This window comes from Stomoxys calcitrans, chromosome 3 (assembly GCF_963082655.1).
Source record: "Stomoxys calcitrans chromosome 3, idStoCalc2.1, whole genome shotgun sequence".
Taxonomy (NCBI): domain Eukaryota; kingdom Metazoa; phylum Arthropoda; class Insecta; order Diptera; family Muscidae; genus Stomoxys; species Stomoxys calcitrans.
The window spans coordinates 46,823,053-46,844,298 of NC_081554.1; the positions used below are offsets into that span (position 1 = coordinate 46,823,053).

Genomic DNA, 21,246 nt, shown 5'->3' on the forward strand with positions numbered 1-21,246 from the left:
TTATGGTAGCCATTGATCAAATCTCTGTGACAAGTTTTGCTAAGACTAAAAGCATGATACACTACGGGTCCAAGACTGTCTTTTTCAGGATTGGGAAGACTAGGATAAGCAAAGATCCTCATATTGAAGCATCATGTAGTGTAGTGGCAGGTGACACGATACCGTCTAACAAACAGGTGCCTGATGATGAGACCATCGCCGACTGTCTTAATAATGGGAAGACTGGGACGAAGATCCTAATTTTAAAGCATCAGTCAGTGCAGAGGCGAGAGACTCAACACAGCTTAACAAACAGGGACCCAACGATAGAACCAAGACCGACATTCTCAAGATTGGGAAGACTAGGATATACAAAGATCCTAATATTGAAACATCAGGCAGTGCAGTGGCAGGAATCTCAATTCTGCCTAGCGAACAGGGAGCCGAGAATGGCTCCCAAAAAGCCCATTTGAAAGACTAGAAAAGGCAAAGATCCAAATATGGAAACATTAGGCAGTGCAGGGACGAGAGACTCAATGCAGTGTAGCGAACAGGGAGCCGACGATAAGACCACCCAAGAAGCCCATTTCCTGGAAGGGACGGACGGAGGGACACGGCTAGATCGACTCAGAATGTCGAAACGATCAAGAATATATGGTCTGTATAGAGTCGTAGATCAATATTTCGAGGTGTTACAAGTGAAATGACTAGATTAGTATACCCCCCATCCCATGATAGTGACAAGTGATTCTGCCTAGCCAAGTATGGGGCGAGGCGGTTTAATATTCTGTTCACAAAAACAAATTGCCTTTGTCCCATTGCATTTACGAAGTCACCCTTACACCGGCGATTTTAATCTTAAACTAGATATTGTATTGATTTTTGTTTCACTAACAAGAACATTGTGGCTATGTGATTTTTAATAAGCAATAAATAGCAACTTCATTTAAACTTGTTTTACTAATTGAGTCGGTAGTTTTCCTCTCAATCCTGGGACCATCGACTTTTTTCATTGTTGGATTTCTTATTTCAGTGGAAGTGAATAAAACAATGTCATTGGAAGGATTGTAAGCACAAACGGTGTCTCTGTTAGGCAAGAGGCCTGTCCATCACAATCTTGGAACAAGAATGCACATGTCCGAAAAATCATGTTAATAATAAATCATTGTCTTTAACATAAAATAACAAATAAAAGCGGTTTAAGTTCGGCCGGACCGAACTTTGGATACCCACCACCAAGCATAAATTAAACATCCTCTTTTATAACAACTCCACTACCATATCGGTAGTAATACGCAAAAGGCGCCTGGTCTGGATCTTATTTGATTCAGGTCCCGAGAACTCTTATACAAGTCCCAGTTTCAGCGAAATCGAACAACATATCCGCTTTTTAGACCCTAAATTGGAAGAGGGGTCTATGTGGCAGCTATATCTAAATAAAGTATGACGGGAGGCCTTTTCCAAGTCACTGTGTCAAATTTCAGCGAAACCGGGTAATAAATGCAGCTTTTACAGGCCAAAGACCCTTAATCGGCAGATCGGTCTATATCGACCTTCCCCCATTACCCCAAAAACACCATCCAAAACCAAAAGTCGACCGATGGGCACAATATGGGTATCAAATGAAAGGTATTGGAAAGTAGAATACTAATATAGTATTAAAATTTGGGTCTTATTGGTACAATCAGGCCGTCCCAACCCCAAAACTCCCCCAAACCGACATATTAGATGTTCATGTCAATATGGGACTCAAATGAAAGTTATTCGGGAGTAGATTACGAATCTGGCATACAAAATCAGATCGAAGAATAGGGGGTACTCCCAACCCCCTAAAAACGCTCCAACTGTGTAGGATTGTCTGGAAGGAAACATAAGCTATATAATTTTTAGATATCGGATGGGGGCAGACCCTCCTCCTTACCCCAAAAATGGCTAAATCGCATCAGAAAATGATTCTGAGTCGATCGGTATACTTATCATGGGTCTATTTCTCTTCCTTCTGGGCGTTACAAACAAATGCACAAAGTTATAAAACCCTGTACCACAGTAGTGGTGTAGGTATCAAAATTAAAAACAAAAACAAAGTTTTTTATGAAAAACTTCGCCAAAAACCATGTTTTTCGGGCGTAAAAATTCAAAGTCATTGTTAAGGCCTAAAACGCCGTAACTCATTAATTTTTTCGAATTTCAAAAATTTTAGAGCATTCCGCAGTTCGAAATTCGAAGACTCTTCGTAAAATAAACACAATTACTTCAAATTTCACATTTTATTTTTTTACCAAAGGTTACCCCCTTATGAAAATTTTCAAATTTTGAAGCGAAAAAATTTTCCGAGTTGAGTATACTGTATTGAAGAAAGTGGCAAAAAAATCGGATTAGTGCAACTCCTATGTTTTTTCTTAAAAAACAAGCTCAAAATCGCATAATCGATATACGAAAAATGCTAAAAAAAATCAAGGTTAGCTTGAAAGTGCTATAACTTCCTTTATTTTGCGAACTTAAAAATTCTGAGGACACCGTCGGATTTGTGAAGAAACCCTCTTTCCCCAGTGGTGCTGGATGAGCAATTCTGTAAAGTTGTCTATGAAAAACATCGCAAAAACCATTTTTTTTTGGGCGTAGTAATTCAAAGTCGTTGTTAAGGCCTAAAATGCCGTAGCTCGTTCATTTTTTCGAATTTCGAAAATTTTAAAGCATTCCGCAGTTCGAAATTCGATGAAGATTCGTAAAATAAACACAATTACTTCAAATTTCACATTTTATTTTTTTGATTTTTTTTTTAGCAAAGGTTACCCTCTTATGAAAATTTGCAATTTTTGATGCGAAAAAATTTTTCGAGTTGAGTATACAGTATTAAAGATTGTGGCAAAAAAATCGGATTAGTTCAACTCCTATGTTTTTTCTTCAAAAAACAAGCTCAAAATCGCATAATCGATTTACGAATAATGCTAAAAAAAATCAAGGCTAGCTTGAAAGTGCTATAACTTCCTTTGTTTTGCGAACTTCAAAATTCTGATGACACCGTTGGATTTGTGAAGAAACCCTCTTTCCCCAGTGGTGCTGGATGTCCAATTCTGTAAAGTTTTCTATGAAAAACATCGCCAAAAACCATGTTTTTTGGGCGTAAAAACTCAAAGTCGTTGTTAAGGCCTAAATCGCCGTAGCTCGTTCATTTTTTCGAATTTCGAAAATTTTAAAGCATTCCGCAGTTCGAAATTCGAAGACGATTCGTAAAATAAACACAATTACTTCAAAATTCACATTTTATTTTTTTGCATTTTTTTTAGCAAAGGTTACCCCCTTATGAAAATTTTCAAATTTTGAAGCGAAAAAATTTTTCGAGTTTAATATACAGTATTGACGCTTATGGCGAAAAATTCGGTTAAGTGCAACTCCCATGTTTTTTCTTCAAAAAACAAGCTCAAAATCGTATAATCAATATCCGAAATCGATATCCGAAAAAAATCAAGGTTAGCTTGAAAGACCTGAAACTTCCTTAGTTTTGCGAACTTCAAAATTCTGAGGCCACCGTTAGATTCGTGAAGAAAACCTCTTTCCGCAGTGGTGCTGGATGAGCAATTCTGTAAAGTTTTCTATGAAAAACATCGCCAAAAACCATGTTTTTTGGGCGTAAAAACTCAAAGTCGTTGTTAAGGCCTAAAACGCCGTAACTGGTTCATTTTTTCGAATTTCGAAAATTTTAAGCGTTCCGCAGTTCGAAATTCGAAGACGATTCGTAAAATAAACACAATTACTTCAAATTTCACATTTTATTTTTTTGCATTTTTTTTTATGAAAATTTTCAAATTTTGAAGCGAAAAAATTTTTCGAGTTGAGTATACAGTATTGACGGCTATGGCGAAAAATTCGGTTAAGTGCAACTCCCATGTTTTTTCTTCAAAAAACAAGCTCAAAATCGCATAATCGATATCCGAAAATGCAAAAAAAAAATCAAGGCGTGTTTAAAATTGCATTAACATATTTTGCTTTGAGAATTTCAAAAATCTGAGGACACCATTGGATTCGCGAAAAATCTCTTTCCGTAATGGTGCTGGACGAGGCAATACTCTTTTATGTTTCCTTGAAAACTGTGGAGTGTTGCTTCATATCCAAAAAAAAATCAAAAAAAAACCAACATGAGTTTGCAATTGCTGTAAATTCCTTAGTTTTGCAAACTTCAGAATTTTTCGGACACAGTTGTATTCGTGAGAAAAATCACTTTCCATAGTGGTGCTGGATGAGCAATACTGGAAAGTTTTCTAAGCAAAAAACATCGCATAAATCAAATTTTTTTTGGGCGTAAAAATTTAAGGTCGTGTTCAAAGCCAAATTTTGAAAGTATCACCTAACATATGAGCACTTTATTGCAATATTAGTTCAAATCTGACGAACATATTTATGGAAGCTATATCGGACGAACATATATATGGGAGCTATATTTGAATCTGAACCGATTTTTCCAAATTCAATAGGCCTCATCTCTAGGCCGAAAAAATGCCTGTACCAAATTTGTACACATAGCTAAATTGAATCAGGAAATGATTCTGAGTCTATCATTATACTTATCAATGGGTCTATTTCTCTTCCTGGGTGTTACAAATAAATGCACTAAGTTATAATACCCCGTACCACAGTAGTTGTGCAGGGTATAAAAAGCTTTAAAGCACATGAATTGTGTCCTTTGTCTCCATTTGTCAAAGGCTCCACTTGGGTAAAATATCATTTAATTGAGATGAGAATTTTTTTGCTATATTTCAAAGAGGAGTATCAAACATATTGGATCCATTTGGCCTACTAACAAAACAAATTGACATACATATATGAGAAATATTTGAACGATAAAATATCAAAAAGTGTCCCATTTTTGTTTATTAGACATATAAATCGACTATTCTATTAATTGAAAACCTCTTTCGGTCTTGTTCCATTAATAGTTAAAACTGAATTTTCAAATAAACGAAAAATCCAAAATACAATTGTACACCCTAATGTTGTACTTAAACACTGCCTTACCCATAAAATAACCATATACAGAACTGTCGGTAATATAGTAACATATTGTTTTCTTTGCTATTCCCAGAATAAGTTTTGACACAAACCCAGTTTAAATATTAAATATTAAAAACTGTCGGTAATGTAGTAACAGATTGTTACCTTTGCTATTCCCAGAATCAGTTTCGACACAAACCCAAAAAAATATTAAATGAACTACCCTGTTCATGTTAAGCATTGCACGAGTCAACATGTGTTAACAATGAAGCACAGTAGCTTTGCAACTGTAATTAACTAAACAATTGAGACGTTTTAACTGTAATTAATAATGTAAAGTTTTGCCAAAATTAATTCAGATACAAACCAAACGATTCTTTAAATTAACTACCCAGTTGAAAATATATTTTGTAACAATAGGGGTGTTTTATTTACGCGAATTTTCTCGCTCAATTGTATCCCCGATTAGCTAGGTTAGATTGAAAAAGGGGTGCGTATATTAATCCGCTGTAGGGGCTACGCCCTAAAAAAAGTTTTTGCGATGTTTTTCTTAGATAACTTTACAGTATTGCTCATCCAACACCATTAGTGAAAGCGGTTTTCCTATTGAATCCAAAGGTGTCTGAAAAATTCTAAAGTTTGCAAAACTTAGGAATTTGCAGCAATAGCAAACTCACATTGGTTTATTGAATTTTTTGGATATGATTTATGCGGTTTTGAAGCAATTCTCCAAAGTTTTCAAGAAAACTGAAAAGAGTATTGCTTCGTCCAGGAAAGAGGTTTCCTTCGCGAATACAATGGTGTCCTCAGAATTGTGAAATTTTAAATTCACCTTGATTTTTTTTAGCATTTTTCGGATATCGATTATGCGATTTTGAGCTTGTTTTTTTGAAGAAAAAACATAGGCATTTTTTGAAGAAAAAACATAAACGTCAATACTGTATATTCAACTCGAAAAATTTTTTCGCTTCAAAATTTGAAAATTTTTATAAGGGGGTAACCTTTGCTAAAAAAAAATGCAAAAAAATAAAATGTGAATTTTGAAGTAATTGTGTTTATTTTACGAAACTTCTTCGAATTTCGAACTGCGGAATGCCTTAAAATTTTCGAAATTCGAAAAACTAAAGGAGTTTCTTCACGAATCCAACGGTATCTGAAAAATTCTAAAGTTTGAAAAACTAAGGAAGTTACAGCAATTGCAAAGTCATGGTGTTTTTTTTTTTTTAACGAACATCAAGAGCTTCTGATTGCTCAACATCTACAGCGTTGATAGACAACGGTGTATGGGTCGTCGAATCGTTTGTGTGACAACAAGCAGCATTGAATCTTCGGTGCATTAAAATCTACTCGATTCATTCGATCCTACTCAGAAATGGCCAGTAAATCCTGGCGGAGTATATCGTCCATAACCCGCCTCTTGTCCTCAATCTCTCAAAAGATTTGGCCTATGGTCGAATGAGTACGAATGACAGAGATCACAGTCATCAGCAAATGACTAGATTCATTCGACCCCACTCAGAAATGGCCAGCAAATCCTGGCAGAGTATATCGTCCATAACCCGCCTCTTGTCCTCAATCTCTCGAAGACTTGGCCTATGGTCGAATGACAATCCGCAAATGAGTAGATCGGATTCGATGTCTGACCCAACAGATCGTTGATGAAAATTAGAAAAAGAGAAGGAGAACGGATGAGAACCCATCTGTAATGACTCGAATAGTGCGATCTCCGAGAAAGCTCGAAATAAATCGAACGAAGCCCTTACCAGCGACTGTGTCAGGTACGGTCTGAATCGTTTGTTAACCCGATATAGCTCACATATTTTAGCAGAATCCCTGGTGGTGGGTTCCTAAGATTTGGCCCGACCGAATTCAGCACGCTTTTACTTGTTTTAATCACCGATATAGCTCCCATATTTTAGCAGAATCTATGGCGGTGGGTTCCCAAGATTCGGCCCGGCCGAATTTAGCACGCTTTTACTTGTTTTAATCACCGATATAGCTCCCATATTTTAGCAGAATCCATGGTGGTGGGTACCAAGATTCGGCCCGACCGAATTCAGCACGCCTTTACTTGTTTTAATCACTTTTTTTGAAGCACTGTGATTGATATTATCATTTTCGTGATTGAAGCAGTTTCAATAAAAAAAATTAATTGGATCAATTAATTTCGTAACTGAAACCGATTTTTATTTTTTTTTCTGTTGCAGATTGCCAGGTTTTACCCAACCAAAGTAAGTATGGAATTATTTTTTTTTTTTTAAATATGTAATTTGTTTTATTTATTTAGTTTTTTTCCAAATATAATTTAGATGTTTAAAACTTGCTGCTTTTGTTGGTATTTTTTTTTATTTACTTATGTGTATATTTATAATTTTATTTTATTATTGAAAAGTTGCTTACTGGGGGACAATTAAACCAAAAGAAATGATTCCAATAATAATTGCATTTTTAATTATTTCTTATTCTTCTTATTGATGTTGGTTTTTATGTATAGTTTTATTGAAAATGTATTTTGTTTTTCTTTTGTTATATTTTTGTTTGTTGGGTTATTCCTGCTTGGAGAGTGTTACTTAAAGAAGAAACTACTGGGTAATACAAAATACACATTTGTTTATATTTTTATTAATTTTTTGAAGAAGTAGTACATGTGGGAGGATATAAACGAGATGAAACAGATAGATTTTGTAGTTTTTTATTCGGGGAGGGGGCAGCAGAAGGGACACTTAATCTTACAACAACTGCATATGAAGGGGGGTGTTTGGTTGGTTGATTGGTTGATTCGATACGAAGAAGACATTATTAAAATATTTTGTTTATAAAATTTAAATAGACTAAATTAATATACATAATTGGTAAAACACACTATAATTGCGAAATAGTAACGGGGCACATACGGATATGGCTGACAGACAAATTAGAATAATAAAATAAAAATTCCAAAAATAAAATCAGAAAATATTTAAACAAATTTCAATTAGGCTGTTTCGTTGTAGTAAGTCTTTGTTCTACAGATACAAACAAAAAAAAATTTAAAACTTTTTTTAAAAGACAAATAGCGAGACGACAAAAAAACATCTGTTTGTACATGGCAAAAGGGATTGTTTCAGTATTTTTCTGTTGATTTACAATTATAGCAGTGGTAAGCATAATTTTTTTATTTCTCTCTTTTGTTTATAAATTTGTTGGGGCTCTTCTTTTGTTTTATAAAATATATATATTATATTTTGCTGTTGTTTTAACTTTATTTTAATTTAGAGTTTATCTGTTTTTGTTTTTTGTTTTGACACAACTAAAACTAATTCTATCAATTTAATGTTGCAAAAAAGGCAAATCTAAAAAAAAGCATTTGACGAACAAATTCCCTTCCCTTTTTCGAAGAGCTTTGGCTTTCCTATTTTAGGAAATTATTATTGGATGCCCCTAAACGTTGATTCACTGTTCCTGATTCTTTTGCCTTTTTCAAACGAAAAATTAATAGTTTAAAATAAAAATATTAAAAAAAAAATAAGAAAAATTAAGATGATAAAATTAAAACTAAAAATTACGCAGTTTTACACTTTTTAGCACACGGTGGCTGAGGCAGCTGCTGCAGATTAGCGTCTAGTCAATTGATATTCAAAGGTTTAGCCTGCTCCCATGAGAAACCTTCGCGACCGAAATGGCCATAAGTACTTGTGCGCTGGTAAATGGGGTTCTTCAAATCGAGATCCCTGTGGAAAAGAATGAAAATGCTTAAAAGCTGAACAATTCTCTCTTCACCATACTTTAAACTTACTTGACAATTTTGCCGGGTCTCAAGTCAAAGTTGCTCTTGACAATTTGCAACAATTCTTTTTGAGATTTGTGTGAAGTTCCATAATCGAAGACTGTAATGGACAATGGCTCGGCCAAACCAATGGCATAGGACACCTGCACCAGGCAACGCTTGCATAGACCAGCCTTCACCAACGATTTGGCTACCCAGCGAGCGGCATAAGCTGCTGATCTGTCGACTTTAGTGTAATCTTTGCCCGAGAAAGCACCACCACCATGAGCGCCCCAACCGCCATAGGTGTCGACAATGATTTTGCGACCCGTCAAACCGGCATCACCCATGGGTCCACCAATCACAAACAAACCGCATGGATTAATGTGAACAATTGTATTGGCATCGAAATATTTGGCGGGAATGACTACTTTGACAACTTTATTCATGACCTCTGTACGTAAATCCTCGAGTGTGATCTTGTCGGAGTGTTGCATGGAAATGACAATGGTGTGCACACGTTTGGGTACGGCAGCACCGGCATTGAAGAGATATTCGCAGGTGATCTATAAAGCAAAAAGACAGGAAAAAGGAAAAACAAAGGAAATTAGTTGAGTTGTCAATTTTTTATTGCTAACAAGTAAAAGCGGACCGAATCTTGGGAACCCACCACCATGGATTCTGATAAAATATGGGACCTATAACTAGTTATAGACCGAATTGGACTGTGCTTAACGCAGCTGTTGAGAGTCATAACAGACAATTATATGCAAAATTTCAGGCAAATCGGACAAAAATTGCGGATTCCAGAGGCTCAAGAAGTCAAATTGGGAGATCGGTTTGTATGACAGCTATATCAGGTTATAGACCGATTGGGACTGTACTTAGCACATTTGTTGAAAGTCACAACAGAACAGTACATTAAAAATTTTAGCCGAATCGGACAAAAATTTTGGCTTCCAAACGCTCAATAAGTCGAATCGGGATACCGGTTTTTATGGAAGTTATATGAGCTTATTGACCGATTTTGACGGTACGTGCACAGTTATGGGAAGTCATAGCAGAACACCACATGCAAAATTTCTGTCAAATTAGACAAAAATTGCAGCTTTCAGGCGCTCAAGAAGTCAAATCGGGAGATCGGTTTATATGACAGCTATATCAGGTTATCGGCCGATTTTGACGGCACGTGGCACAGTTATGGGAAGTCATAGCAGAACACCACATGCAAAATTTCAGTCAAATCGGAAAAAATTGAGGCTTGTAAGGACTCAAGAAGTCAAAATGGGAGATTGGTTTATATGGCAGCTATATCAGATTATTGACCGATTTAGACCGTACATGGCACATTTGTTGAGAGTCATAACAGAACACTATGTGCAAAATTTCAGCCAAATTAGACAAAAATTGCAGCTTCCAGAGGCTCAAGAAGTCAAATCGGGAGATCGGTTTATATGGCAGCTATGTCAAGTTATAGACCGATTTGGACCGTACTTAGCGTTGAAAGTCACAACAGAACAGTACATTCAAAATTTCAGCCAAATCGGATAAAAATTGCGTCTTATAAGAGCTCAAGAAGTCAAAACGGGAGATCGGTTTATATGGCAGCTATATCAAGTTATAGACTGATTTTGACGGTACGTGGTACAGTTACTGGAAGTCACAACAGAACACTACTTTCAAATTTCAGCCAAATCGGACAAAAATTCCGTCTTATAAGAGCTCAAAAAGTCAAATTGGGAGATCGGTTTATATGGGAGCTATATCAGGTTATTGACCGATTCCGACGGTGCTTGGAACAGTTATTGGAAGTGATAACAAAATACCTCATGAAAAATTTCAGCCAAATCGGATGAGAATTGCGCCCTCCAGCGGCTCAAGAAGTCAAGATACAAGATCGGTTTATACGGCAGCTATATCAGGTTATGGACCGATTTGAACCATAGTTGTAAAATTTTAGACCGATTTGGATTGGGGATTGCAAATGGACAATATCGGTTTAGATTTGGATATAGCTCCCATATAAATCGATCTTCCGATTTGACTTCTTGAGCCCTTACAAGCCGCACTTTAGGGCCGATTTGGCTGAAATATAGCATGTAGTATTCTGTTACGACCTCCAGCAACTGTGCCAAGTACGGCCCAAATAGGTCTTTAAGCTGATATAGCTCCCATATAAACATTTCCCCCGATTTAACTTCTCGAACCCCTGAAAATCAACATTTTTGTCCGATTTGGATAAAATTTTGAACGTGGTGTTCTGTTACGACTTTTAACAGTTGTTCCAACTACGGTCCAAATCGGTCTTTATCCTGATGTTGCTCCTATATAAACCGATCTCTCTATTATCCTTTTTCGGTTCCATGAAGCTTTCATTTTTGCCTGGTTAAACAGAAATTTGATAATTATGCCTTTCAACTTTTAATTTCATTCACTAACTTCCCCGATCGGTCCAGATGCCATATAGACCGATCTCTCGATTTAAGGTCTTGGACCATAAAAGGCGCATTTATTGTCCAATGTCGCCGAAACTTGGGCAGTGAGTTGTGTTAGGCCCTGCGACATCTTTCTTCAATTTGGCCCAGATCATTCCAGATTTAGATATAGCTGCCATATAAACCGATCTCTCGATTTAAGGTCTTGGACCCATAAAAGGCTCATTTTTTGTTCGATTTCGCCAAAATTTGGAACAGTGAGTTGTGTTAGGCCCTTCGACATCCTTTTTCATTTTCGCCCATATCTCTGGATTTAAGGTTTTAGGCCCATAAAAGGCGCATTTTTTGTTCGATGTCGCCGAAATTTGGAACAGTGAGTTTTGTTAGGCCCTTCGACATCTTTCTTTAATTTGGCCCATATCGGTCCAGATTTTGATATAGCTGCCATACAGACCGATCTCTTGATTTAAGGTTTTGGGCCCATAAAAAGTGCATTTTTTGTTCGATGTCGCAGAAATTCGAGACAGTTTGTTGTGTTAGTCCCTTCGACATCTTTCTGCAATTTGGCCCAAATCGGTCCAGATTTGGAGTTAGCTGCCATATAGACCAGTCTCTCGATTTAAGGTCTTGAGCCCATAAAAATCGCATTTATTGTCCGATGTCACAGAAATTTGGGACTATGAGTTGTGTTAGGCCCTTCGACATATTTCTGCAATTTGGCCCAGATCGGTCCAGATTTGGATATAGCTGCCATATAGACCGATCTCTCGATTTAAGGTCTTGGGCCCATAAAAGACGCATTTATGGTCCGATTTCGCCGAAATTCGGCACAGAGAGTTGTGTAAGGGCTTTAGACATCTTTCTGCATTTTGACCCAGATTTGGATATAGCTGCCATATAAACCGATCTCTGGATTTAAGGTTTTGGGCCCATAAAAGTCGCAATTATTGTCCAATGTAGCCGAAATTTGGGACAATTAGTTGTGTTAGGCCCATCGACATATTTCTGCAATTTGGCCCAGATCGGTCCAGATTTGAATATAGCTGCCATATAGACCGATCTCTGGATTTAAGGTTTTGGGCCCATAAAAGGTGCATTTATTGTCCAATGTCGCCGAAATTTGGGACAGTGAGTTGTGTTAGGCCCTGCGACATCTTTCTTCAATTTGGCCCATATCAGTCTAAATTTGGATATAGCTGCAATATAGACCGATCTCTCGATTTAAGGTTTAGGACCCATAAAAGCCATATTTATTGTGTGATTTCGTCGAAACTTGGGAGAGTGAGTTGTGTTAGGGCTTTCGACATCCTTCTTCCATTTGGCCCATATCGGTCCAGATTTAAATATATCTGCCTTATAGACCGATTTCTCGATTTAAAGCCTTGGCCCCATAAAAAGACGCATTTATTGCCCGATTTCGCCGGAATTTGGGACAGTGAATTGTGTTAAGACTTTCGACATCTTGCTGCAATTTGGCCCTAATCGGTTCAGATTTGGATATAGCTGCGGTAAAGACCGATCTCTCATAAAAGGTTCGACCCGGCCGAACTTAACGCTTTTTTTTACTATTTTTTAATTAGAATGCTTTAAATTATTGTTATATCTCACCTGAGTCTTAGAATCGGGACGTGCCCACCAGAAATCTTCAGAACGACGTAATTCGGCAATTTTCTCATTTAATTTGTGGGCCAAAACGACAGTCAAAGGCATGCATTCTTCAGTTTCGTCAGTGGCATAACCAAACATAATACCCTTTAAAAGTAAATCGGATAAAAAACATTATTAAAATTCAATTAAATCCAATTTTTAATATTCTTAAAACAAAACAAAAAAATAAGGGAAGAACTGTACACCAATATACAAGACAGAAAAGTAACCAAGTAAGGAATAAAAGCAAGCTAAAAGCAAGAGAAAGGGTTTAAAGGTTTAGACAATGAAGAAAAGCCATGAATCAGATGGGAGAGTGCTATATTGTTAGTGGAGTATATAAACAGTCAAAATCGGTTATAACGACGTTCAGCGAAACGACGAAATTTGTCGGTTATTTAAAGGTTTGTTTATTTCCCTTTATCGTTTGTGATTCGTCAAAACTGCAAAGACCTTTTCAGCAAGTTCGCTATAAACGATTTCGACTGTAGTTATTATGCAAACTGTTGTATGAGTCATATAAACACCATGAAAATCGGATATATGATAAACTATAAACCAATTATACATTTTAAAAATTTGTGAAAAAAATATGTTTTGAAATCTCTACACAAAACTCCAACTAAATATTTTGAAAAATATTGAAAAATTCAACAAAAATATTCTGCTACCAACATAAGGAATGATAAAAGAAAAACTTGTTATTTTTTATTTCATAGAAACGGTTCCCAAAGCATACAAAAATTTTAGAAAAGACAATAGGCAGTTCGAGGACTTTCTACTATTAAATAACAAGTCTTTATAAATTTGAATAGAGGTGAAAGGTTTAATGTGTGTGTGCGCTCTAGCAAGAAATTATTAAACAAAGAACTAAAAATAGTTAAAAAAAATTAATAGGCGTACTTCAAGCAGCAGCCTAATTCTATAGGAAAAGAAAGGGGGGGAAATACAAGTTAGAAACAATGATTTTTTACAGATACGTGGGTTTTTGGAAGATGCTATTAACAAAGCGTCTTAGTTTCAAACGAAAAGAGAATATTTGATTTTAAGGCACACCTGATCTCCGGCACCGATTTCTTCTTCAGCACGATTTACATGCACTCCAGCGGCAATTTCTGGCGATTGCTGATCCAAGGCTAACAAAACGTTGCAAGTCTTATAATCAAAACCTTTGATTTCATTATATTTTTTGATAATGGATTTTTAAATATTTTTAGTATTAAATATGATATGGAAATAGACAAAAAGAAAAATGCACACAACGTTATGATTATTTTGTATTTAAAAAAAATATATTGGGTTGCCCAAAAAGTAATTGCGGATTTTTCATATAGACGGCGTTGACAAATTTTTTCACAGCTTGTGATTCTGTAATTGCATTCTTTCTTCCGTTAGTTATCAGCTGTTACTTTTAGCTTGCTTTAGAAAAAAAGTGTAAAAAAAGTATATTTGATTAAAGTTCATTCTAAGTTTTATTAAAAATGCATTTACTTTCTTTTAAAAAATCCGCAATTACTTTTTGGGCAACCCAATATTATAAAGATAAAAAAATATGTTAGCTGATGGCCTCAGTAGCCAATGCTATTTTCTTCTTCCTACTTATAAATAAATTATACAAACATATTTTTACTATTCGTTAGGCCTGTTCCGATTTTCGAATTCACAAAACTCAAAAAAATATTTGGCCAGTATTTTCTAAGTCTTCTTCTTTTAAGTTTTGAAATCATACGATAAATCATATAGAAATTATTTTAGAGTAAGCATTCAAACATCGATGTGGCGTTAGGCTAAGAAAATCTTTCATTATGCATTTTCGAAAACAGGAATAGGCCTTTATATAATTCCCCATGTAATATATATATAATTATATTCTTTACACTTAAAGACAATCACAAACATTTAACTTTCAATTGGACAACATAACCCACGATGATGAGCACTAGTATAAATTCAAAATGAAATCCTATTTGAAGGGCCTACCAACATGCAAGTAATGACAAGAGTTTTTTTTCATTTGGAACGTACCTAACCAAAATGCAAATAACAACGACAAGAACATCAGTGACCATCATATGTCGATTATATTAAAATTTTCTATGAAAATTCTTCAGATAAATATATTTTAGTTGCGTACCCGGATCTGAGAAATCATTTTATGAATTACACTGTACAACAGCCGATTTGGAAGTGGGAAATTCCAAGAGATATTCGTACTGTACTCTCAAATATATTTCATTTTAGTCCCACATATATCAATCAATAAATACCCCTCTAATTCTGAGCAAAAGGAAATGGAAAGACATGAGTGTGGGCGAATTTAGATGTACAGGAGTCAGAATGAAGTCCGGAAATTCTACCAAAGAATTCAACACCAAACCAATGACTTTGGTGCAGGCACATCCTCCTGCAGAAATAAAGAAGGAGATCTGGTAACTGACACAGATAGCATCCTGAGAATATGGAAAGAACATTTTACCAAACTGCTAGTGTCGGACGGTGGCGGTGAAGAGGATACCGCAGAACCAATCAATGATGATGGTATAGAATGTTTAACTCCTAGTCAAAATGAGGTCCAAGTAACAGCGACCCGACTAAAGAACAACAAGGCAGCAAGAGCCAACGGGTTACCCGCTGAACTATTTAAGACCGGTGGCGACACGCTGATATGGCGTATGCATCAGCTTATCTGCGCTATCTGGCTAGAAGAACGCATACCCGATGATTGGAACCTCAGCATTTATGTCCCGTACACAAGAAAGGAGACAAGACGGAATGTACCAACTACAGAAGAATAAGTCTCCTCCCCATCGCATACAAGCGTACTCTCGAGCGTACTGTGTGAAAGATTAAAACCTAAAGTCAATGAGATAATTGGGCACTATCAATACGGCATTAGACCTGGTAAATCCACCCTGGACCAGATATTCACAATGCGCCAAATCCTGCAAAAGACCCGAGAAGGACAAATCATCACCTACCATCTCTTTGTTGACTACAAAGCCGCTTTCGATACCCCATTACGTTCAAAGGTATTTCAAGCCATGTCTGAGTTTGGTATCCCTGCAATATTAATAAGACTTTACAGAATGACACCTGCTGATCTGCGTTCCTCAGTAAGAATAGGAAAGAATCTCTTTGAATCATTCAATACCACGGGAGGTTTCAAAGATGATCTCTTTAATATCCTGCTGGAGAAGATTATACGAGATGCAGATGGGAATAGATATGGCACACTAATCACAAGAGAACACATGCTACTCGACTATGCCGACAACATCGACATCATAGGTCGGTCACCGGAAGTAGTAACCGCAGCCTTTGAAAGAATCGAAAGAGAGCCAGTGAAAATGGGCCTGGCAGTAAATGGAGATAAGACGAAATGGATGGTTTCAACTCCCAAAACGCATTGTACAACCGAGCAGATAAAGATAGTCAGCAACTTTATCTACCTCGGCACCGCCTTAACCGAAACAAATGACACCAGTTTTGAGATAAAACGAAGAATAATACTGGCAAACAGATGCTACTTTGGATTAAGTATGCAGTTTAGAAACAAGGCCACCTCTCGACAGACGAAGATTACACTATACAAGACACTGATACTACCCGTGTTGTTATATGGTTCTGAGGCATGGGTACTTGTAAAAACAGACGAGGCAGTGCTTGGAGTATTTGAGAGAAAGATTCTTTGCGTTAATGGAGAATATAGGCGACGTATGAACTACGAGCTGTATAAGCTCTATGACGACGAAAGCATAGTTACACGGCTGCGTTGGCTAGGCCATGTTGTCGGAATGAAGAAGCTCCAGCAAAGAAGTCTTTTAAAGGCATACACGGTGGTACACCGTAAAACCGGGAAGATCAAAAGCCCCATAGAAAGATATAGTGGTGGGAGACACCTCGAAACTTGGTGTCAGAGATTTTAGAATGAGCGCAGAAGATCGAGGAGATTGGAATGCTATTCTACGTTCGGTTAGTGGAACAAATGTTCTGTCATAGCCAATTAAATTAAAGTAAGTACTATAGGTTTATAATCGTGTATTTTTCACTGGATTTTAACGAAATGTTGTTTATATATATCCAAGGTGTTGGGGAATCCAATTTTTGGCCTGGCCAAAGTTAATGCCTGCAGTGAGACTTCTCTCACATCAAGGAATGCGAGCTGAATACAGTTAATAATAAAGCTACTTTTTTAAAGGAGGATCTAGACAGCGTCCACTAAGCAACACATCGTTGTAGGGAATATATTTTTAAGGCTGCAGTATTAAAAATGTCGACTGTATTTAGTGAGGGAATGACCATGAGCACGAAAGGAGCCACAGCATCATAGGCGTAACATGCAAACCTATGTGACACAGTGACTTTCATCAGCATTGAAGCTGATAATTTTATTTTTTTAAGTTTATTTTATTTTAGTTATTTTATTTTATTTTGGTTAATCTTATTTTATTTTAGTTAATTTTAATATATTTTAGTTAATTTTATTTTATTTTAATTAATTTTATTTTATTTTAGTTAATTGTATTTCATTTTAGTTAATTTTATTTAATTTTTGTTAATTTTTTTACTTAATTTTTAACTTTTTATCTTATTTTTTAAATATTTTATTGTATTTTATAACATTTGAATATATTTTTTATATTTAAATATTTTTTATTATTCTTTCATATATTTTATTTTATTTGATTTTTTTTTTTTTTTGAGAATTTTCTAGCCAATAATTTCGCTTTTAATCGTTGATTACTAGATTTCCTTCCCTGATTCTTATATGAGTAGTATTAAGTTTTCAAACTCATTTATTTTCCATTCATAAAAATCTTTGGTTTTGCTCTTTACAACATTTTACCATTAAAAACAATGAAACTTTCCAAAAAAAGGACATTAAATTTTCGTTTATATTCCTCAAATATAACAAACAATTATTTGAAGTTGCTCATATAAAATCATCATCCCATTGTCATTACTCAGTTTAAATTAATGAATTAGTTAAAAAAAATATGAAAATATGAGTTTGCCGGCCATGGTAAAAACATTAAAAAAATGTGTAATTTAAAGAGCGAAAATATGCCAAGAATTTTAAATGTTGACGGCGCTTAACGAGAACACAACTCTTAGGAAGAGCAAGTGAAGAACCAATAACAATACCTGATCACCAGCACCCACATCTTCTTCTTCGCGATTAACATGGACACCTCTGGCAATATCGGGAGACTGTTGTTCAAGGGCAACAAGTAAATTCAAAGTTTTATGATCGTAGCCTTAATTACAGAATAGGATTTAAAATTCAATTATTTTCTTTTGGCATATACATATATAAAAACAATTAGTCCCGCCCCTTTTGAAATAGAAAATTCAATTCATTCGAAATTTCTTATCGAATCATTTAAGTTGCTTCTTTACCATCAAAGCCCAAGAGCCAGTACTACTTACCTTTCGACGAGTCGTCATAGCCAATGTGCTTAACAGTTTCACGCACAACCTTTTGATAATCCACTACAGCATTTGAGGTGATTTCACCACACAAGAGAATCATGCCAGTTTTAGCGACGGTTTCTGCAAAAGAATATCATTTTGTATCATTTCTGACTCAAGTTTTTGGAAATCTAAAATTAAACTGTTTTCTTAAAATGGTTGTTTACAGCAGCACGCTTCAAATTCATTCCCTAAACATACGAATAAATCGAAACAATGCCTACGATCAGGCGCAGTGTTTATTATGATTAGCCATTTAAGTGTTTATTGCAAGCGAAAAAAAATAAAGATATCATGCATGGAGGATTTTTAATTCTGAGAATTTCGTTGCCATAGGAATCATATTACCAAGATAATGGACATTTGGCGGCAGACAACAAAGTCTGATATGAAGAATTTGTATGCCCTATACTTACCACTACTGTGGTACAGGTTATTAAATTTAGAACATTAACTTGTAACGCATAACAGAAGGGGATATATAATCACCCATAACTATAACAAAGGGCGATCGTTATGCTTGCTCTCTTTGTGCATCGATCTGTTAGGGACTAAAGACAAAAAAAATTGGATTCTAATATTAAACAAGCCATAAAAGTAATAGACCCCTTTTTTTGACCGACTTAGAGCAGGCGCCCGGGTAGCAGAGTAGGCAGCATGCTCGGGTTGCCCGAGCAGGGATCGATTCCCACAAGAGTCCTTGCTCTGTCGCTACTGTGGTATGACAATGGACTTAAAATTGTCTAAGAGAGTCTATTGTATAAAGGACTGCCACTCTGACATAACCTAACCTAGAGCATTAGTCAAGGCAAAAGGTCGTCATATCGAGCAAAAGTGAATGGATTCTGAAATTAAGATTGCTTCCATTTGTCACTTGAATCAAAAACAAAAATATTTTCACACAAAACAAATGTGAACGTTCGTATTGGTAACACTTTGTGTCAGCTACCCTGTACTAGAGCTGGCAAAATATCGATGGCACTAACGATATTTAATTTTTTGACTGAATAATTCATATTTTTCCGATGGATACTATCGCAAAAGTTAAATTTTTTGTAAAACTAAACAAAAATAAGGAATCCGACGCTGAATATGTCCTTTAAGATACATTGCGCCTATAGAGGGCGCAATTTTAATCCGATTAGGCTAACATTTTGTACAATGATTTCTCTCATGACTTCCAACTGACTTTATTAACCTTGGTTTTATTTGGTATGTGCATTAATATTGCTTCTATATAAGTCAATCTCCTGATTTTTGCTTCTCATTTTCGTTCGAAATATAGGTGATGGAAAATGAACGATAGTATCGATACTATCGATATTTATTATTAAAACTATCGAAAATATCGAATCTTGCGATTAACGATAGTTTGCCAGCTCTACCCTGTACTTTTGCAAAAATCGATTCAGAACACATTTTTTTGGGGAAAATTCATTTGTAATTTAGGGTCTTAGAAGTACTGGGAACGATTGTTACCTTGTACTTTTGTAAAAATCCATTCAGAACAGTTTTTGTTTTTGGAAAAATTGAGTTGTAAATCGGAATTTTTTTTTATCCGAAATTTGGACACAAGGGACAGAAAAATCTTGGAAACACAGTCCACCTTCGAACTGGTATTCAGGCAGTATGAAGTGAGAGTCCAGAAAATTACACCCCAAATCCAATTATGCCCCAAATAGGTTAATGGAGAACAACAAAAAAATTTGGGGTCCATTTTCCTCTTTTTGGGGCCTTTTTCATCCAAAACTAAAAATTTCCGATTAAATTGGTGGTAAACTATATTGGGCACATTTTAATTTTACTTTAGGTTCTTATTTCAATATTTTGGGGCTCAAATGCATATATTTTACTACAAATACAACAATTTGGGGTACATTTTCTCAAATTTAAACCATTAAGGAAAGGCTAAAGTCGGACGGTGCCGACTGTATAATACCCTACACCTACCCTATAAGTACAATGTGGAAGCTATATCTAATTCTGAACCTATTTTGATGAACCTCGGCAGATTATTCCGAGCAAATATGTTCAAACTGTAATAACTACGGTTCACAAATGGCAACATTATTGCAAATTACCCAAAAATCTGACGAACACACATATGTGAGCTATATCTAATTCTAAACCGATTTCGAGCAAACTTCTCAGATATTGTAGTAGTCGTCCAGAAATTGGCAAGATTGGCCAATAAATGCGCTTGTAGTGGCTCTCGGAGTGAAAATCGGGGGATATATTGGGTTGCCCAAAAAGTAATTGCGGATTTTTCATATAGTCGGCGTTGACAAATTTTTTCACAGCTTGTTTTAGAAAAAAAGTGTAAAAAAAGTATATTTGGTTAAAGTTCATTCTAAGTTTTATTAAAAATGCATTAACTTTCTTTTAAAAAATCGCTATATCTAAATCTGAACCGATTTGTATGAAATTCACCAGTAATGTCGAGAGTCATAAGAAAATCCTTTCAGCCAAATTTCGAGAGAATCGGTTTACAAATGGACACTTTATTGCAATAAATCTCAAAATTGGACAAACATATATATGGGAGCTATATCTAAATTTGAACCGATTTCAAGCAAACATATTAGATATTGTCGTAGTCGTCGGGGAAAGCGTTGTACAAAGTTTTGGCAAGATCGGTCAATAAATGCGCTTGCTGTGACTCTAGAAGTCAAAATCGGACGATATACCTATATGGCAGCTATGTCTAAATCTGAACCGATTTCTATGAAATTCACCAGTAATGTAGAAAGTCATAAGAAAATCCTTCCTGCCAAATTACAGCGGTTGACAAATGACCACTTTATTGCAATATTTCATAAAATCGGACGATCATATATATGACAGCTATGTCTAAATCTGAAGCGATTTCTATGAAATTCACCAGTAATGTCGACAGTCAAGAGAAAATTCTCCAAATTTCGAGAGAATCGCTTAACAAATGACCATTGTATTGCATTATTACTGAAAATCGGACGAACA

General features: G+C 35.7%; 1 protein-coding gene across 2 annotated transcripts in view; it reads right to left on the reverse strand.

The window, feature by feature from the left end:
- Positions 1 to 7,561: 7,561 nt before the first annotated feature.
- The window catches only part of LOC106084809 (S-adenosylmethionine synthase), a 34,178-nt gene continuing 20,493 nt past the window's right edge, over positions 7,562 to 21,246 (reverse strand). The window contains exons 3-7 of one of the 2 annotated variants that reach the window (XM_013248729.2): positions 18,226 to 18,348; positions 13,852 to 13,964; positions 12,757 to 12,900; positions 8,744 to 9,279; positions 7,562 to 8,678 (exon numbers count right to left, since the gene is read on the reverse strand). In XM_013248729.2, the coding sequence (XP_013104183.1) occupies positions 8,573 to 8,678; positions 8,744 to 9,279; positions 12,757 to 12,900; positions 13,852 to 13,964; positions 18,226 to 18,348 (1,022 nt within the window). In that variant the 3' untranslated portion in view covers positions 7,562 to 8,572. Of the gene's footprint in view, positions 8,679 to 8,743; positions 9,280 to 12,756; positions 12,901 to 13,851; positions 13,965 to 17,940; positions 18,054 to 18,225; positions 18,349 to 21,246 lie in introns of both variants that reach the window. The other variant, XM_013248730.2, reaches the window with a different exon arrangement.